The sequence below is a fragment of the Chelon labrosus genome, assembly GCF_963514085.1.
Source record: "Chelon labrosus genome assembly, chromosome: 5".
Classification (NCBI taxonomy): Eukaryota; Metazoa; Chordata; class Actinopteri; order Mugiliformes; family Mugilidae; genus Chelon; species Chelon labrosus.
In genome coordinates this window covers 8,604,757-8,621,219 of record NC_140341.1, presented here as the reverse complement: position 1 = coordinate 8,621,219, position 16,463 = coordinate 8,604,757, and the positions used below count along the sequence as shown (strand labels likewise).

General features: G+C 48.3%; 1 protein-coding gene across 1 annotated transcript; it reads right to left on the bottom strand.

Annotated features, from left to right (window-relative positions):
• Nucleotides 1-106: 106 nt before the first annotated feature.
• arhgef49 (Rho guanine nucleotide exchange factor 49) lies at nucleotides 107-15,737 on the bottom strand (the record flags this gene model as incomplete). Its single annotated transcript, XM_084545632.1, has 7 exons — nucleotides 107-1,335; nucleotides 1,649-1,794; nucleotides 3,223-3,812; nucleotides 5,242-5,458; nucleotides 6,912-7,134; nucleotides 14,089-14,348; nucleotides 14,451-15,737. The coding sequence occupies 7 exons, from the start codon at nucleotides 15,735-15,737 to the stop codon at nucleotides 498-500; spliced, it is 3,561 nt and encodes a 1,186-aa protein (XP_084401758.1). The 3' UTR covers nucleotides 107-497.
• Nucleotides 15,738-16,463: the final 726 nt, after the last annotated feature.

Sequence of the window (16,463 nt, the reverse complement as noted above, 5' to 3'; positions counted from 1 at the left end):
GACGTATCCACATCCTCTCCACACCAGAAGCAAACGCTTTTAGCCCGCAATTGCTTGAATATATATATATGTATAAAAAAAAAATGACATTACAATTTTTCTTTTTGCTCAGTCATGCTTTTCCAACAGACACACTGTATTCACTGAAAAGTAGCTCTGTCATCTTTACAATCAAGGCTAACGAACGCAGCCCAAGTTTTTTTTGGTCGTCCAAGAATCTGATTTTTCCTTCTTCTAATGTAACGGCTTAAAATTAAAATCTACATTTTATGACAGTGTGGCGCACTTGCAGGTCTGTAATATAAAAAAAAGTGCTTCGTCTCTCTCGTACTCTCATGAGACTTTGAGAAAGATTCTTGTTTTGTTTTGTTTTTTTTACACTGAAATCTAACGAGTTATAACAGTGGTGTCGCTCCAGAAATGCTGCATGTCGTCTGTTGATTTTTGCAGAGGAAGGATTATTTACAGTGTAACAAAGTCGCGGCAGTGGGCGACCCTCAGGAGCGCGTCTGGTTCGTGTTGATCATGATGTTGGGCAAGGCGTTACGTCTTTTCCTCCACGTGCCCAAGTCTCGAGCGTATCTCTTGATCTGGTGGAACCACTGCTGGGTGCGAGATTTGTCCGAGGCGCGGAAGACGAAGGACTCGCGCCGGATGTCCAGCACCTCGAATGTGTCCTCGCAGTCCGGGTCCGTGGACACCACGCAGTTCCCCAGACGGATGGGCTCCCTCAACACCGTGAACTTCCCGCTGCTTTTGTCCTTGATCAGAACCAGCACTCCGTCTCGGACGCTGTCTCCGCCGCCTTCACCCTGATCTCCCCGTGCCCCCTGGTTGGTGGTGCCCTGACTTTGGCTTTCACCAACTCGCTGTGTCCTCACCATGAGCAGACTCTGGACATTTTGGAACTTGAGGGCCTTGCTGCCCTTCTTCACCCACTGACCGTCTGCTGGCTGGGACAGCTGAAGCGGGCCCTCCATGACGAACCGCGTGTTTTCTCTCGCCCAGCCCACCGTCTTCATCGACACCTCTCGCATCTCGATGTTGATGACCTCCCGGTTCTTGCGGCTGTCCCGGCGGAACGAGCGCAGGGACCACGTGACGCCGTTGCCCTCCTGCTTGGTCTTCATGTTGATGTGCTCCAGGTGCGACTCCACCCGACTCTTGGCCTCGCGGAGACGCGCGTAGTCGGGGTGACATTCGGCCGTGACCTTAATGATGCGGCTCAACAGGAGCGGGTACTTCGTCACGCGCTGCAGGGGCGCCATGAGGAAGGAGCGCAGGTTCATCCGACGCAGCGCCGTGTTGTCGTTCTGGGAAACATCCAGGAAGATTCTGAGAAGAGAAACGAAAAATTCTTACAGTCTACGCACGTCTTGGGAAAACTCTTAAAAAGGTTGATTAACGGGGATCACAGGACAGCTAGACTCGAGGGCGAGCTGGGTTTCTGTCTAAAAGTATGAATCATTGCGGCTCTGCTCTCGAAATAGAACTTCTTTTGAATAAGTGATAACTCGCTGTCTTTTCCATTAAGAATTACACAGAGCAGCCGCGGCAGGAACAAGAGAAAGCTCCCAGAGTAACTTTTTCATCACACAGACCAAGAGGAAGAAGAAGAAGAAGAGTCGTCCTTGGACTCTGCGCGTACCTCAGCAGTTCTTTCTCCTTCTCCAGCGTGTTGAGCATGTTGACCGAGGTGGACTGCTGCAGGCAGTAGGTCTGGAAGGCAGGCAGCATGTTGACGAACTCCAGAAAGATCTCTCCTATGTAGACGGTCAGCAGATCCTCATCGCCCTGCAATCAAACCACAGGAAAGAAACGGTCCATAACTGTTTCTAAGAACAGTGCAAACTGCAAACAAAACATTTGCACCAAAAACCTATTCCACTGGAAGAGAAAAAGATGCTTTAGTAGTTGGTCTGCAGCGAGGAAGCCCAATTTCTTTGTTAATATCGGCACCTTAAATACTGTTATAATACAGACTTGAACATTGTGAATGTATCCTTTACTGTAAATTGGAGAAACAGCTGGCATGACAAAGCAAAATAGTGGTGCACCGTGCAACGGAAGAACTGAATATACTGTGTGCTGTAGCAAGGACGAGGAGCAAGAGCAGCAGGCCTCTTGTAGAAATTGGTGTTCAGCGTCACGAAACGAGATGAAACTCACCAAATCGGTGAAGTATAATCAAGAAAACAGCTGAAAAGGCCTTACGACAAATCCGTCTCTTGAGATTATTTGGCCACCTACCGTTTCTGTGGGAAGCAAAGAGCCTTCACACTCATCTAAAGAAAATGTAAAACAACCTATGTTGCGCTGGAAAGATATAATCCACGCATATCAGATGGGAATATTACCAAATATGGCAAATTAATTACACGCAGCAGAAATCCTTCTCCCGTCCATTTTAGATGTTTTCTATGACATCCAAAAAATAACAGGTCTGATAGAAAGTGCAGCTGTGGTGATTCTTCAAGTGAAACCTTTTACATGAATCACACATACAGGCAAAGCAGTGTATACACCGACCAGGCATAACATTATGACCACCTTCCTATTATTGTGTAGGTCTCCCTTGGGCCTCCAAAACAGTTGTGACTCATCATGGGACTTCTGAGGGTGTCCTGTGGTGTCTGGGGCAACAGGATGTTGTTAGTGGGGGGCCTTTGAGGGGAGGGGCCTCTGTGGATCATCCCACAGATACTTGATCAGTTTGGGATCTAGTGAATTTGGAGTTGCTCCTAAACCGTTTTTGTGTCAGGCTGCATCCTGCTGGGGATGGCTGCTGTCATCAAGGAGTGTCATTGCTATGGGGTGGGGGTGCCTGGTCTGGTCTAGGTGGGTGCTGCATGTCTAAGTAACATCCACATGAACAAATGCCAGGTCCAAAGGTTTCCCAGCAGAACAATGAATAGTCACATGATGGTCAATGTTATTCACTTCTATGTTTACAGGTCTGATGTTTAGTCTGTAAAGTGGACAGATGTTCTGTCATTAAAGTTAAAAACAAGACTTTTTCTTATATAATAAGAGCTGGTAAAAATATTTGCGTTGTCATCGTACCTTCTCCCGGGCAGCTGATGTAAAAATAAACCATGTCATTCAATATGACCCTGAAAGCGAAATACTAGTAGGTCCACAAAGCCGACAAAATCCTCAAAAGAGGATCAAGGTGTTTAAGCCCTGCTAGTTTTTATGTGTTTGTGAGAGAGAGTGGGTCACCTGGTCAAAGGCCTGGTCGATGCTGTCCTGCAGGTGTTCAGTGAAGCGGTCGTTGACGTCTATCAGCTCCTGGACGTTACCGAACACCACGGTGAGCTGCTCGGCCGTCAGCAGCCCGGCGCTCTGCATGGGGCAGTAAAACTCCTCCTTAATGATCCGCAGGTCTTCGCCGTAGCTCGACTCCGTGTTCAGAAACTCCAGGATGGCTTCCTTGCGCTCAGTGCGCAGCTTGGAGCAACGTTCACACATTCGCTCTCCTCGCTCCTTGGAGGCCCCGTCCCTCAGCCCACAGTCCGGGCACGGCCTCTGGGCCTCCCAGGCTCTGAGAGAGGCGGACGGCCTCTTCCAGGTGCGGGACAGGCCCGGGCCGATGCCGCTGTCCACCCGTTCCACCTCTGCTCCCCGGTTCCTGCGGTATCGGCGAGGCTCGCTGTCCTCCTCCTCCCGCTCGTCGCTGAGGCCCACCACTCCGCTGTCGGCGCTCAGGCTGCTGATGGTGCTCCAGCGATGCTGCCCGGTCCGAGACACACCCAGGATGGCCTGCCGCTCCTCACCGGGGGGCTCCGAGTGACCACGAATTGCTGCTGGTGCTGCGGAAAGATGGAAGCGGTTGGATTCATTAGTGCTTGTAATGTTTATGGATTTACTCTCTACAGTCTGGAGGCACCCACACAGTGTTAATTTCAAACCCCCTAATGGACGCCTATTTAATCATTAATGGTTGTGTCAAGGTGAAGGAACTGTTAAAGATTTCATCTTTCTCCAATAATTTGATCCTTAACCCTCCAGACAAGGATTTAACCTTTATCTAGATGCATGTCATGTCAGTTCTGCTGTATCTGTGTAGTAAAATAGAGTGATTAACTATTGTTTAATCCAAACATGCAATTATATATTAATATAAAAAAATACTGGATGGTGAGATTTCTTTCGGCAGGGACGTGTCGTATTGACTGACATTTGGCTGCGAGCATCCAACGACCGAGGGCTTCTATTGACAAGGAAGCATTAGCAGAGGGAGCTATGTGTGTGTGTGTGTTAGCTGAGGGGAGGGGAGGGGAGGTGAGGACAAGAAAAAGTTGCATGAGAGATGTCGAAACAAAACAAATGCAGCTTTTATGAGCCTTAATCTTTTTTTTTTTAATACAGGGCCCGACTGTAAAGGGCCCGGCTTAGCTGGAGGATCGGTCACAATTTAGGGTGATCCTGCCTCGCTGATGTGGTGAGGGAAGATGTGGAAATCAGGGGATTTATAAAAGGCCGGGGGTTGCACCCAAGGGTGAGTTATTATTCCCAAGAGGAACCTAAACGTGACCGTAAAATGACGTTTAAGATAACTCACAGTCTGTTAATGCCTTAGACCTTTGTTGTCTGTGGTTAAAAACTGTAATTCATACTACTTGTCATAATAACAGCTATATAATGTCATTTGTCTGGACTGTAAATTACAATTCTGATGATTAAGTGTGGAGTTAAGTGTTTGTTGGGTTTTGGAAAATGAAATGAAATGAAATGAATTCTATTTTTAGGGTTTGATGTGTATTGGGAACTGAGAAACAAAAAAAAATACCTCCGTTACTACTTTCTCTCGTCTTAACTGCCTTAATTTTGACCATTGTTTTTGTTCATCAGTAACTTTTGCAAGTCTGACATTCTTTAAAACTAAAATTTTAGTGACATTTGGTGAGAAAGGCAAACATTTTGACATTATTTCCATGCGTATATAGCTCGTTTGCCACTGTGTCTCTTCTAAAATCAGTTAATCACACTACATATTGGCATTTTACTAATACATTTCACTTCTTTTTTTTACCCATCAGCCATTAAGAGTAACTGTCTATCACTGTGTTTGATGCAGACGCAGATTAAAACCTCTAAATGACCACAGGGGCCTTGCATAATGCTCCTTCATTACCGGATGCTTTAAAAACACCGGAGCTTTATCTTAATGTGGCTTAACTGTAATTAAAACTGCAGAGGATTATTTCACACATGCACACACACGGGTAGGCTACGTACCACTGTCTCTGTCTCTGTCCCTGTCTCGGTCTCGACGGTGGCTGTGGAGCCGGGCGGCGGCGGCGATCTTCATCTCCAGCTGCTTGCGCTTGGAGGCGTCGGCCGGCATGGGGTCGCTGTAGTGGGGCCGGAGGCGGCACTCGCGCTGCGCTCTCACCGTCTCCGCCAGCTCATAGGCTGCGTCCGAGCTGGAGCGCCTGCAGCCCAGGCTGGTGTGCTGCCGGTGGGGGGGGGAAAGACAACGCGTGTCAGTCAAATGGTCGCGTTGCTATAGCAACAGAGGGGCAAAATAAATAAATAAATAAATGAATAAATCTCGGGAGGGGGGGATAAAGTGAGAGAATGATGATGGAAGGCAAAAATCACAGCCTGTGCGTGAGTGTCTGAGAGATGGGGTTTTCGTATGCAGCGTCGCTGTGTTCACTGACACCATTGCATAACAAATCTTGGTTATCTCTCTGATCCCAGCTTGTCGAGGTGACAAGAATCCCAATTTCTTACTAATCGCCTGCCAAGTCTTGTAACTTGTAAAGACTACAAACACCGCCACACGTCTGAAAATCTGCTCTTATCACAACTTAAAGATGAGAGTCATCCTCCGTTGGTGACAACTCAAAGCATCTCCTGGGATTCGTCGGGAGGTTACAACGAGGCATTCCCCCCAAACACTGCAGCACTCCGCACAGGCAAACACTCCTCACGTGGTTCTGTCGAAGGCCCCCGGGGAGTCGACCCCAGGTGGAAAGTTCAAAGGTCATCGCCGTAACACGTGGCCCCCTCACCCCACAGGCGTCGCCCGCACCATCAGATAGATAATATCGGCTTTTTAACGCGAGCGATTACCTCTCCGAGTGTTGACAGTCCGCTGACAACTAACAGCTGCATGTGGGGTGAATGACGCAGGAAGGTTTTCATCGCCTTGCACCGGACAACAACATGACATACAGCTCGCAGCGATCATGCACAATGGAGGTGAATAATTCATGTCCTGCTGAATTATCAAATTGCAGCCCCTTTAGTTTGGGAGAGCAGGCGGGCGACACTGCCAACGCAAAGCCCGGAAAATCAAGAAGAAGCAAGAAGCGAACGAACCTCGACATCTGCTCTCTTAACTACCTCCAGCCTTGCAGCGTTCAAGCAGGATGCGGCTCCATGTCGGTCCGGCTTTTCTCTCCCCGCAGACGGAGGAGAGGGGAGCGCGATGCTAGCTGCTGCAGCTGAGGCTCGGTGTCAAGCTGCAGCCAGCCAGCAGAGAGGAGCCGTGCAGAGAGCAGGAACGAAACGCTGAGTTACATGCATGCAGCAGACCCGCCGCTGGAAAGAGAGACGGGGAGGGAGGGAGGGTGGGGGGGTGGATGCTTAATCCTCTTTTTTCTGCATCCTCAGATGTTGAGCTCGCCGCTGGAAGGCGAAGGCGCCGTACGCTTGTTCTCGTCTCAGCAAATACCTCTGCATCAGTGTGTGTGAGTGATGTGCATGTGTGTGTGTGTCGCAGTCCCCTTGCTTGTCCCAGTCATCCTTGAATACCAATAGATCAATGTGTTTCCGTGCACCGCGAAGCTGCGATGAAAAAGACCCCCCTCCCAACCAAAGACACGCACGGACGACGTAAAAAAAATAAATAAAAAAAACACAAACAAAAAGGTGGATAGAAAACGAATCCTTCTTACGCATTCTCCTGCTTCCCCGCTTCCTCCTCCTCCTCCTCCTCCTCCTCCTTCTCCTTCTCCTGCGGGCTCCTCGTCGGCAGCCTCGGCTCCGCAGGCCGTTGCCGACGTTGCCATGGCAACGGCGGAGGGCTGACAGTCGGCCGAGGGGGCGGTGATGTCACAGCCTCCGTCCCGGTCACCTGACAGCCTGACGGGGGCCTCGGCGGAGATCTCTGCACTGCAGCTGGTGGAGAGAGAAGAGGAGGAGGTACGGAGGGGGGAGAGGGAGAGGGAGATTGGGAGAGGGGAAGAAGAGGGAAAGGCGAGAGGATGGGAGGAAGAAAAGGAGGAAGAGGAAAACGTTGGGGACAGAAGGGAGAGGAGGTTGAAATTATAATTCTGCTTACAGCATCCCTGTCATTCATTCTTCCCTCTCCAGCTCACATTCCTCTCTGCTCCCTGTTGTGTCTCCTCCTATCCCCATCACCACCCTCCTCCTCCTCCTTCTCCCCCAAACACCCAAATCAATGCCTCTCCTCTCCCCATATCCCCCCGACCCCCTCAGCTCCTCAGGAGGAGACTAATTAGACACATCAGCGGACATTAACACCTGAACCCCCGGACCACGAGGATGCTGCCTGCACGCAGCCACACACACACACCGAGGCGTCGCACTTCCCTCGTTTTCCCAAAACACACACAAGAAACACAGTGAATTTCACACATCAGCGAGCACAAACCACAAACACACATCTGCAGGCACATTTTCAGAGAAGGTAAGAGAAAAAAAAAACGGATACTCTGGAGATGAGAAGTTTAAGAAAGCGGGGCGCTTTAGGCGTAAAGCGGTAAACCACAACATGCTCAGCTCGCATTTGGCTGGGGATCTTTGTTTTATTTTTCATTTCAATATTTACTCACTAGGTTTAGCGTCTCTTTAGCTTCTACTGTATATGTTGCCAACTCTGCTTTTCTGTCCTGGCAGGAAGTCTACTGCAGGTCTGCTCATCCTGCTCACACCTGACACTAAAATGCATCTCCAGTGAGCACTTGTGGCCTGCAACCCTGCATCGTTTAGCGCACAGCAGAATATCCTGCTGAAAGGCTTTCCCTGCTAATGATCAGCATCGTTTACGAAGCTTAAGCCTTTTCTTGCGATCAGTGCTCTTTTCTCAATTAACTCTGCTCAAGCAAGAGGATGTGAGGGGTCCATAAATGCGGCCAGGACGAGAGGCGTGTCCTCAGTGCATCAGTGTGTACTTTAAGCTGCCCACTTGTGATCCGATTACTCATGTTAATACCCGGGTTTGATAAGGGGCCCTGACCTCAGCGATGCGCCATAAAACCAAAAGCTAGAGGAAGCTAAAAGCTAATCGTTTCCTGTAATTTCGACACCCTTCTCATTTAAATTCAGTTACAACATATGAAATATTGATTTGTTCAGCTTTAAAATAATGCCAAGGATGGATCTAATTTTTGCTTATGGCATTATTATTATTATTATTATCAACAAAAACTACAGACTATATTGGAGGATATTGATCTCTTTTTTTCCCGAACACCGGTTAAGCTTCACGGTTCAGCGGCCACGAGCGTGAAATACTGCTTTCATGGCAAGAAAAAAACAAGTTACAACAGCAATTTTATAGAGAGATTATAACGGTTTCGCTCAAATTAAGAGGTGCTTGTGGCTCTTTATCGGGTCAGCAAGTTCAGCAAACCCGGAGGTCAGAAACAGAGGATGTAAATTCCTTAAATATTGACTTTCTTCCTGAAGTGATGCATGTAAGAGACAGCGGTGGATGGTTTGGATCCAACAGCAGATACATGATCGCAATGTGCAACCTAGTTATCATGAGTTAAACTGAAACTTTTACTGTGGTTACTGTACAGCAAAACAGTTTGTTTCAGATCAAATGTCTGAAAGAACTACAACTGGTGATAGTTTCATTATTAATCTCCTGACTACTTGTGCCTCTAAAACAGTTGTGACCCATCAGAGAATGGACATGGCTCTTCTGAGGGTGTCCTGTGGTGTCTGGCAGCAGGATGATGTTAGTGGGGGGCATTTGAGGGGAGGGGCCTCTGTGGATCATCCCACAGATACATGATCAGTTTGGGATCTAGTGAATTTGGAGGCCAGGTCAACACCTTGTGCTGTTCTTCATGTTTTTTTGAGTTGTTCCTAAAGGCTGCATCCTGCTGGGGATGGCTGCTGCCATCAAGGAGTGTCATTGCTATGGGGTGGGGGTGCCTGGTCTGGTCTAGGTGGGTGCTACATGTCTAAGTAACATCCACATGAATGAATGCCAGGTCCAAAAGTTTCCCAGCAGAACACTGAATTGTCACAAGATGGTCAATGTTATTTACCTCTCCTGTCAGTGGTCATAATGTTGTGGCTGATTGGTGTATATTAAATATGCATTGATATAAAAGAAAATAATTCTGCAAAGGCTCAAACTCCAGAGCATCAAACCAGATTTATGTTTACACAGTGTCAAACCAGATATCAGTTAACAACGAACAATCGACTGTTCCTGTTCTGGTTTTAACCCCTGACACACACAGTTCACCGGCTGTGGACTGTTTGTGTCCTCACATATTCCCCATGGTGACTTAACATGAGGTCTCATTATTCTAATGGTTCTTACATAACCGTGTCTCCTCTGAGCTCCCGGACCAGTTAAACTGCTGAGCTCTTCCCGGACACGTCAGAAATCATCCGATGCTCTGCGGCAGTTGCGTGCACTTCAGCACAAACACATTCTGCATATTAAGCTCCAGCAAATCCTTGGCAACCTACACATGTAATCAACAAAGACAGCACAGGAGAAGACCCCCTCCCCACATAAAAATGCCCAACCTGAACTACAGCCAGCGTCGCAAAAAGGCAAATATAATTAATGCAGTTTTGAAGATGCAGCTCTAAAGCGTTCCGATCGGTTTTCTCTTGGACAAGCCGTCATTAAAAAGGTCTTCCTTACACAGCATTAGCTGTCACGCCCTGGATGATGCATGGGAAGTAATAACCTGTAGCTTAATTTATCAGGAACCCTGTTATGTGATAGATCACCGCTCCGGACCGCGAGATGTGACACCGAAATTAGCCCGGCTGTCATTTTCACTGATGCATGTATCACTTAAACGAATTCAATATGTTTCTCTTTGAGCGAGTGCATCTAATAGAGACAAATAAAATATGTACAAATAAATATGAAACATGGATGCGGCATGTACACCGATCTGCCACAACATTAAAACCGCTGACAGGAGAAGCGAATAAGCTTCGAAACCATCTTGTGACAATTCAGTGTTCTGCTGGGAAACTTTTGGACCTGGCATTCATTCATGTAGATGTTACTTAGACATGTAGCACCCACCTAGACCAGACCAGGCCCCCCCACCCAGGAACAAGGACCCAAAGGCCCCCCACTAACAACATCCTGTTGCCAGACACCACAGGACACCCTCAGAAGGCCCATGTCCATTCTCTGATGAGTCATTTTGGAGGTACAACGGAGACCTACACAATATCAGGAAGGTGGTCATAATGTTATGCCTGATCTGTGTTTTTTTTTTTTTACTGCAGCATGCAATTAAGTCAGTGGTTCTGCTTTAATGCTTCATTGTATCTCCAGCTTCTAAAAACCCTCCCAGGTGTAATAATGTGAATATTACTGTAATATTGCAGCCAAGCGTTGTGTTTTGCTCGGTATGCACAATGCGCTTCACAATGTGCCTAAACAAAGAGAGTCAGTGGTGGGAGTGAAACACCTCGGGGCGCAGAGATCACACAGAATATCGCCATGATTAATTTATAAATCTACATTCACAGAGCCAGAGGTTGAAGTTAAGTCTCCGGGGGGTGGGGGAGTTGCGAAGCTGCGTTATGGGTGCTTTTTTGAAACATAAAAGACGAATCCCACGTGGGGTAAATAACGGCGAACGCGAGCTACCGGCGACGCCAGTGGGATCTGCGCGAGGGCCGCTCTCAAATCACTTCTTGAGTAATTGTTCGGTGGGTTGGGAGACAATGAAACAGCACAACAACGTCGACGAGTTGACGGACCGCCTTGGAAGTCTGCAGAGATGTTCGCGGTCCCCTGAGGACGACGATCTCTTGACTTTTCATTTACTGTCACAACGATGCGCAGATCTCGGAAAGGTTTGATTAGATTACCAAACACAGAAATCTCCAAGGAGGAAGTGCTATCACAATATTTACGCAGTAATTTGCTTTGTGACAAAATCACCAGCGTGCAAACAGCCTCGCAAAGCCCTTAGCCTCCTCATCTTGGAAATATAACTGGAAAAAAACCCTTAAAAATTCATCACATTGGGCAGAAAAAAAAACTACAGTTGCAGCTCTGCAGTATTATATTGGGAATATTCTGTATACACACAATCACACACACAGCATTTTCATTTCTGCTGCCTTCATGCAGCAGAGCTTCAGACATCCATCATTCCTTCTAGCAGCGCAGACAAAGAAGCGACAGTCAGCGGAGAGTCCTGACAGCCCGGGAAAGACACTGTCTATCTCCCATCTATCAAAGTCTGAGGAGGGGTGGAGTTGATACTGTGTTTCAGGGTGTCATATTTACATTGCACAGAGGCCCTAAATGGCACCACAGTGCTGCGAACGCACCCCGGTCTTGTTGTGTGTCCTTGATCAGAACGAACCACGGTGGATTGAAGCCTGCATTTATTTAGCCAACAGCTGACAGCAGAGAGAGAGGAGAGACGGGGGAAGCAGAAAGTCTGCAGGGACGTTGCCAGTCCTCCAGTCTGTCGCGCCTCGTGCCAGGCCCCCTCCCACCCCCCACCCCCCTTCGCCCACAGTCCCGTCCGCGGAGCCAACCCCGTCAGCTCCGACAGCTGTTATCACAATAACTGAGATAAATCGATAACACAACAGCGAGCGCCGGCTCGAGCAGATGGACCTCGAACGTGTCGGCAGGATTGCATGCATACGCTTCACACCTCCGCCGCTGTAAGCCGCCGCAGGGATCATCTCATGTGTGCCGTGGGATCTAATTTCACCATCAAAGAGATTAACTGGATTTAAAGACAATACGCTTTACTGGTAATACCCAGGTATCAATGTACACACAGCGCAGCATAAAGACAGAGAGAGAGAGTGAAATTAGAAATAAATCAGGCATTGTTTCTTCTCGTTTGTCTCCCCGGAGCTGCTACTGCATGTAATCAGAGGTGGATTTAAACACAGAGGACTCTCTGCTCTATATACCTTCCTATTCGGATGCTGTGCGTGAGGAATGAGAGAAAAATGAAACAGTAATCCTGAGGAAGAAATCATGAAAAACTCCCGCATTAGATTATGTGTTTATAAAAAGAGAACTTTAGGGGATTTTGAAAATCCCATCACAGATATTGCAACTGGCCTCAAAAAATCCTGTGTCGGTCGAGCTACACTTACTTACAGGAGTGTTATTATTATATTTTAATTAAAAGGGAATTACCGTTTTTTACAACCTGGACCTTATTTCTGGCATAAAATACGATCGCTTACTCAGCCATATAACTTCAGTGTCATTTGGAGTCGTTTGGACGATAATTTGTATTCCTTCGGGAGATATTTAGATCAGTGTATATCCATATAGTGGGAGTGAATGGGGCACCGAAACGCAGCCTCTAAATAACGCATTATCTGCCGCGAAACTCGTTCATTTCACCAATGTTTTGTTATGATACACTAGTGCTATTCCCCGTTGAGTCTGGAGTTACCTGTTATCATCATCTGGGGTCTGTAGATTGACCTACTAACCTCTGACCTAGATGATGTCTCCTCTTGTTTACCTGTAATTTGCTACTGCTAGTTTTTTGCAACATGGCTAAATATTTTTCCGATTCTGAGGTTGTGGAGGACGACTTTGTTCATGATGGACGTCCTTACCGTTTTGAGCCAGAGTATACTGATGAGGAGCTCGTCGAAAGGAGGATGCGGAGGCAGAAAGAGGAACAGCTGGCCAAAGAACAACAAACCGCCACACGTCCATAAATAGATAACACGTAACTCTGGACTCAACGGGGAATAGCACTAGCGTATCATAACAAAATATTGGTGAAATGAATGAGTTTTGCAGCAGATAATGCGTTATTTATGCCCCAGTCACTCCCACTATATGGATATACCCAGCGCTCCACTGGAGCTAAATATCGTCCGAATGAATCCAAATAACACCAAAGTTATATGGGTGAGTAAACGATCGTATTTTATGCCAGAAATAAGGTCCAGGTTGTAAAAAACAGTAGTTCCCCTTTAATATACTGGACCTGCATTAACCAGGTGGATGCAAACATGGCACAAAGCACGACTGACCATATTTACCACCTCATGCCAAATGGCCAAACATGTGTGATTTTAAGGAGGAGGAGGATATAAGTTAAGTGCTCAGTTGCCAGTTAGGCACTAGAAGATCTGTGAAAGATTTGCATCGTATTAGTGTTGCAGCCGATAACGTTACGACTACAACTGTATAGCTAAAGTTAAAGCAGTGTAACTTTGTAAGCTCATCATAATGTGTGAGTAAAATTCCAGTTCAAATATCCAATCAAAAATATACAAAATATATAAAATAAATAAAATTGCTTTGGTTGTTTGATTATTAGTTGTAAATTAATTTAATTTCATTGCAATTTAATTTTTAATATTCACTTATTTTAATATTTACTTATTTTATAATTCTTGTAAATATTGTGTATAGATTTTTATTTTTCTATTTATTTATTTTATTATTTATTTTAGTTTTTTTTTTGTTATATATTACGTATGGTGTCAGGTGCCTGTACATCAGTGCTGCAACTGTGAAATTTCCCAGTTTGGCATTAATAAAGCATCTATCTATCTTTAAATGTTAAATGCATGAAAACGTATTATTATTTTAGTGCGTGCGCCAAATGTGTTTGTGCAGGGGACTACAGGTCTGAAGTTTGCAGCTCGTACAGAAAATCTGTGGCAAAACGTCACAACAAAAGCTCAATTTTACATTTAATGTGCACTTTTTAAGTTTCTTAACTGCTGAGAGTGTGCCTACATTTAAAAACACACACAATAACCAACAGTGGGAAGTATTTAGAGCACTTAAAGGACATACAGTGGGTTCAAGTGTGTGTGAATACACTGGACGATAATTACCCCACTCCTCTCTCACATCCTGTCCCCTCCCGGACTCACCTCTTCTTGATGAGGTCCAGCGCGGAGCCGATGAGACCGTCCTTCATCTTGTAGATCTTGGCTCCGTAGCTGGACAGGTCCGTCCCCTCCAGAAGGAGAGCTGGGCAGCAGCTGGAGGGCCGTTCCCAGTTCTCCCTGCAGGGTGGGAAGGGAACTGACCCAGGTGGTTCCAGGCTGCTCCTCCTGCGCCTGGCGCTCACATCCTCTCCTCCCACGGCGGCGGCGGCGGCGGCTTTGTCCTGGGCTGAGCTGGCTTGAGGCTGCAGGGGTGCACGCGGAGACGGGCCTGTGCGGATGGGGGAGTATGTGGTGGTAGTGGAGGTGGAGGAGGAAGTGGGAGCTGCTGTGCTGTTGCAGCTCACAGAGTTAAAACCAAGTGTCTCTGAGGAGGTGGTGATCTGCTGGCCTTCATCACTGATCCCTGTCCTTTCACATGCAGTCTTGTCCCCCTTTTCGTGGTCTCCTCTCTGCTCCCTATCAGAACCCGACTGAGGGTCTGTCCCGTTTGATGCTCCTTCATCCTGCAGCAGGTCACCCTCAGGTTTTCCAGTTGCCTCAGAGGCTGTTGTGGACTCCTGCCTCCCCTCCCTCTGCCTCATCCTCTTAAACTCCTCGAACGTTGGGATATGGAGGCGTCCCACAGGAGGTCTGCGACGCTCAGACGCAGAGTCCGATCCACTCGCATTACCAGCGATGTTGTCCGTTGTGTAAGACGTCTTAACTGCTTTCGGGCTGGTCGGGGAGCTGTGGAGAGCCAGGTTGGGGCTACTGTTCTGCCGCCGGAGCTGCAAGCGTCTTAATACCTCCTGCTTGATGTCCTCGGGGCTGGTGATGCGCAGAGGCCTGGACCCAGCACCTGTTGAGCTCCCATGATGCACAGCGTCCTGTGCGAAAGGTGCAGCGACTGGGGTCACCTGAGGCCGCAGTGGGAGGGGCTTTAAAGGCTCGACGGCTGATCTTGCGCTCTGGAGGCGGAGCTTCTCCCGCAGCCCCTTCCTTGCATCCCATTCGTCGACGCCGCCTGGAAACAGCATCTGAGGGAAGAGTGGTATGTCCTTTCTGGGGAGCCCAAGTCGAGGGTAAAACGCCAAGCTCTCTGGGTTGGGTACCAGCCCGTGGGCCCCCACTAGGGATCCATCTGGAGGCCCGTCGTACCAGTGACTAGTGGAGGTGTAGCGTAAAATTAACTCACTGTCCACGCTCCTGTAGGGGCCGGCACTGAGCGCACACAGACCAGAATCTGCTACAGTGTTCCAGTTCAGGTTCTCCATACTCCTGTAAGGCCTGCCGCCGTTGCCTCCAGCGTGAACGTAGGAGCCCGGCGCCACCCCCTGACCCAGGTCCACCCCAAGAGGCCCCTGCCTGCTGGAGCAGCACCTCAGCCCCAGGTTAGTGAGCAGGGTGCTGCTGTTGCACCTGGCCATGAGAGGGAACGCAGGTCCCTGGAGGCCCGGGTAGTGAGGGACGCCCGGCCTGTGTCGGGGGAAGGAGGAGAGCGGGTCGGGGGACAGGGGGAGGTCGGCGATGCAGGGCTCCATGTCTATGAGGAGGTCGAGGTGAGCGGTGCAGCCGGCAGGTGAGCCGGCGGGGGCTGCGGCGGAGGAGGTGGAGGGGTAGTCACATGGCGGGGGAGGCTTCACGTCCGGCATGGCTGTGGGCAGAGTGAGCGACCCTCAGCCGCGCAGTCGGCAGGTACAAAGATCAGCAGCCTGCAGGGGCGACACAGATGAGGACAGATGTTTTAGAAAAGCAAGTTTCAGAGCATCCTGTACTTTTGTGCTCTGACTTCATGAATTGGTTTCAGCCGTGAGATCTTCAACAATAGAGTCCACACACATTTTGCAATATTGGATAATCACAGCTCTGGACATGGAGACGCTCCTTGTGAAGCGCGGTTCCTTCACCAGAATAATCACATTCATTTCTTATAAATGTAGCCCCGTCTGTCCCCCTCCACCCACCCCTACACCCATGGGCTTTTTTCTTTCTCCTTTCTCTGCGGTAAGAATAATAATAGTCGGATTATTGGTCTGCTTGTCGGGCTATTAAAACACGAGATTGAGAGACAGATACAGAGGGACGGACGGACGTCGCGGGACGGGCGGAGAAAAACAAGAGAGAGCTCGTAAAAAGATGAGACAGAGAAAGAGGAAATGAGTGTGACGTTAAGGGAGCGCGGCAGGCCGAGGGGACGGTAATGAAGATAGCTGCTCAGCTGTCCGCTGGCTCTGCTTCTCCCCTGTGACTAATAAGACAGTAGTTGCAGATTAGCCGGGAGCCGAGAGAGAGAGAGAGAGAGAGCTAGGAAGAAGATACAGGACGAACCACAGCTCTCTCTCTCTCTCTGTAATGAGTACAAATAGCATGTCGGCCAT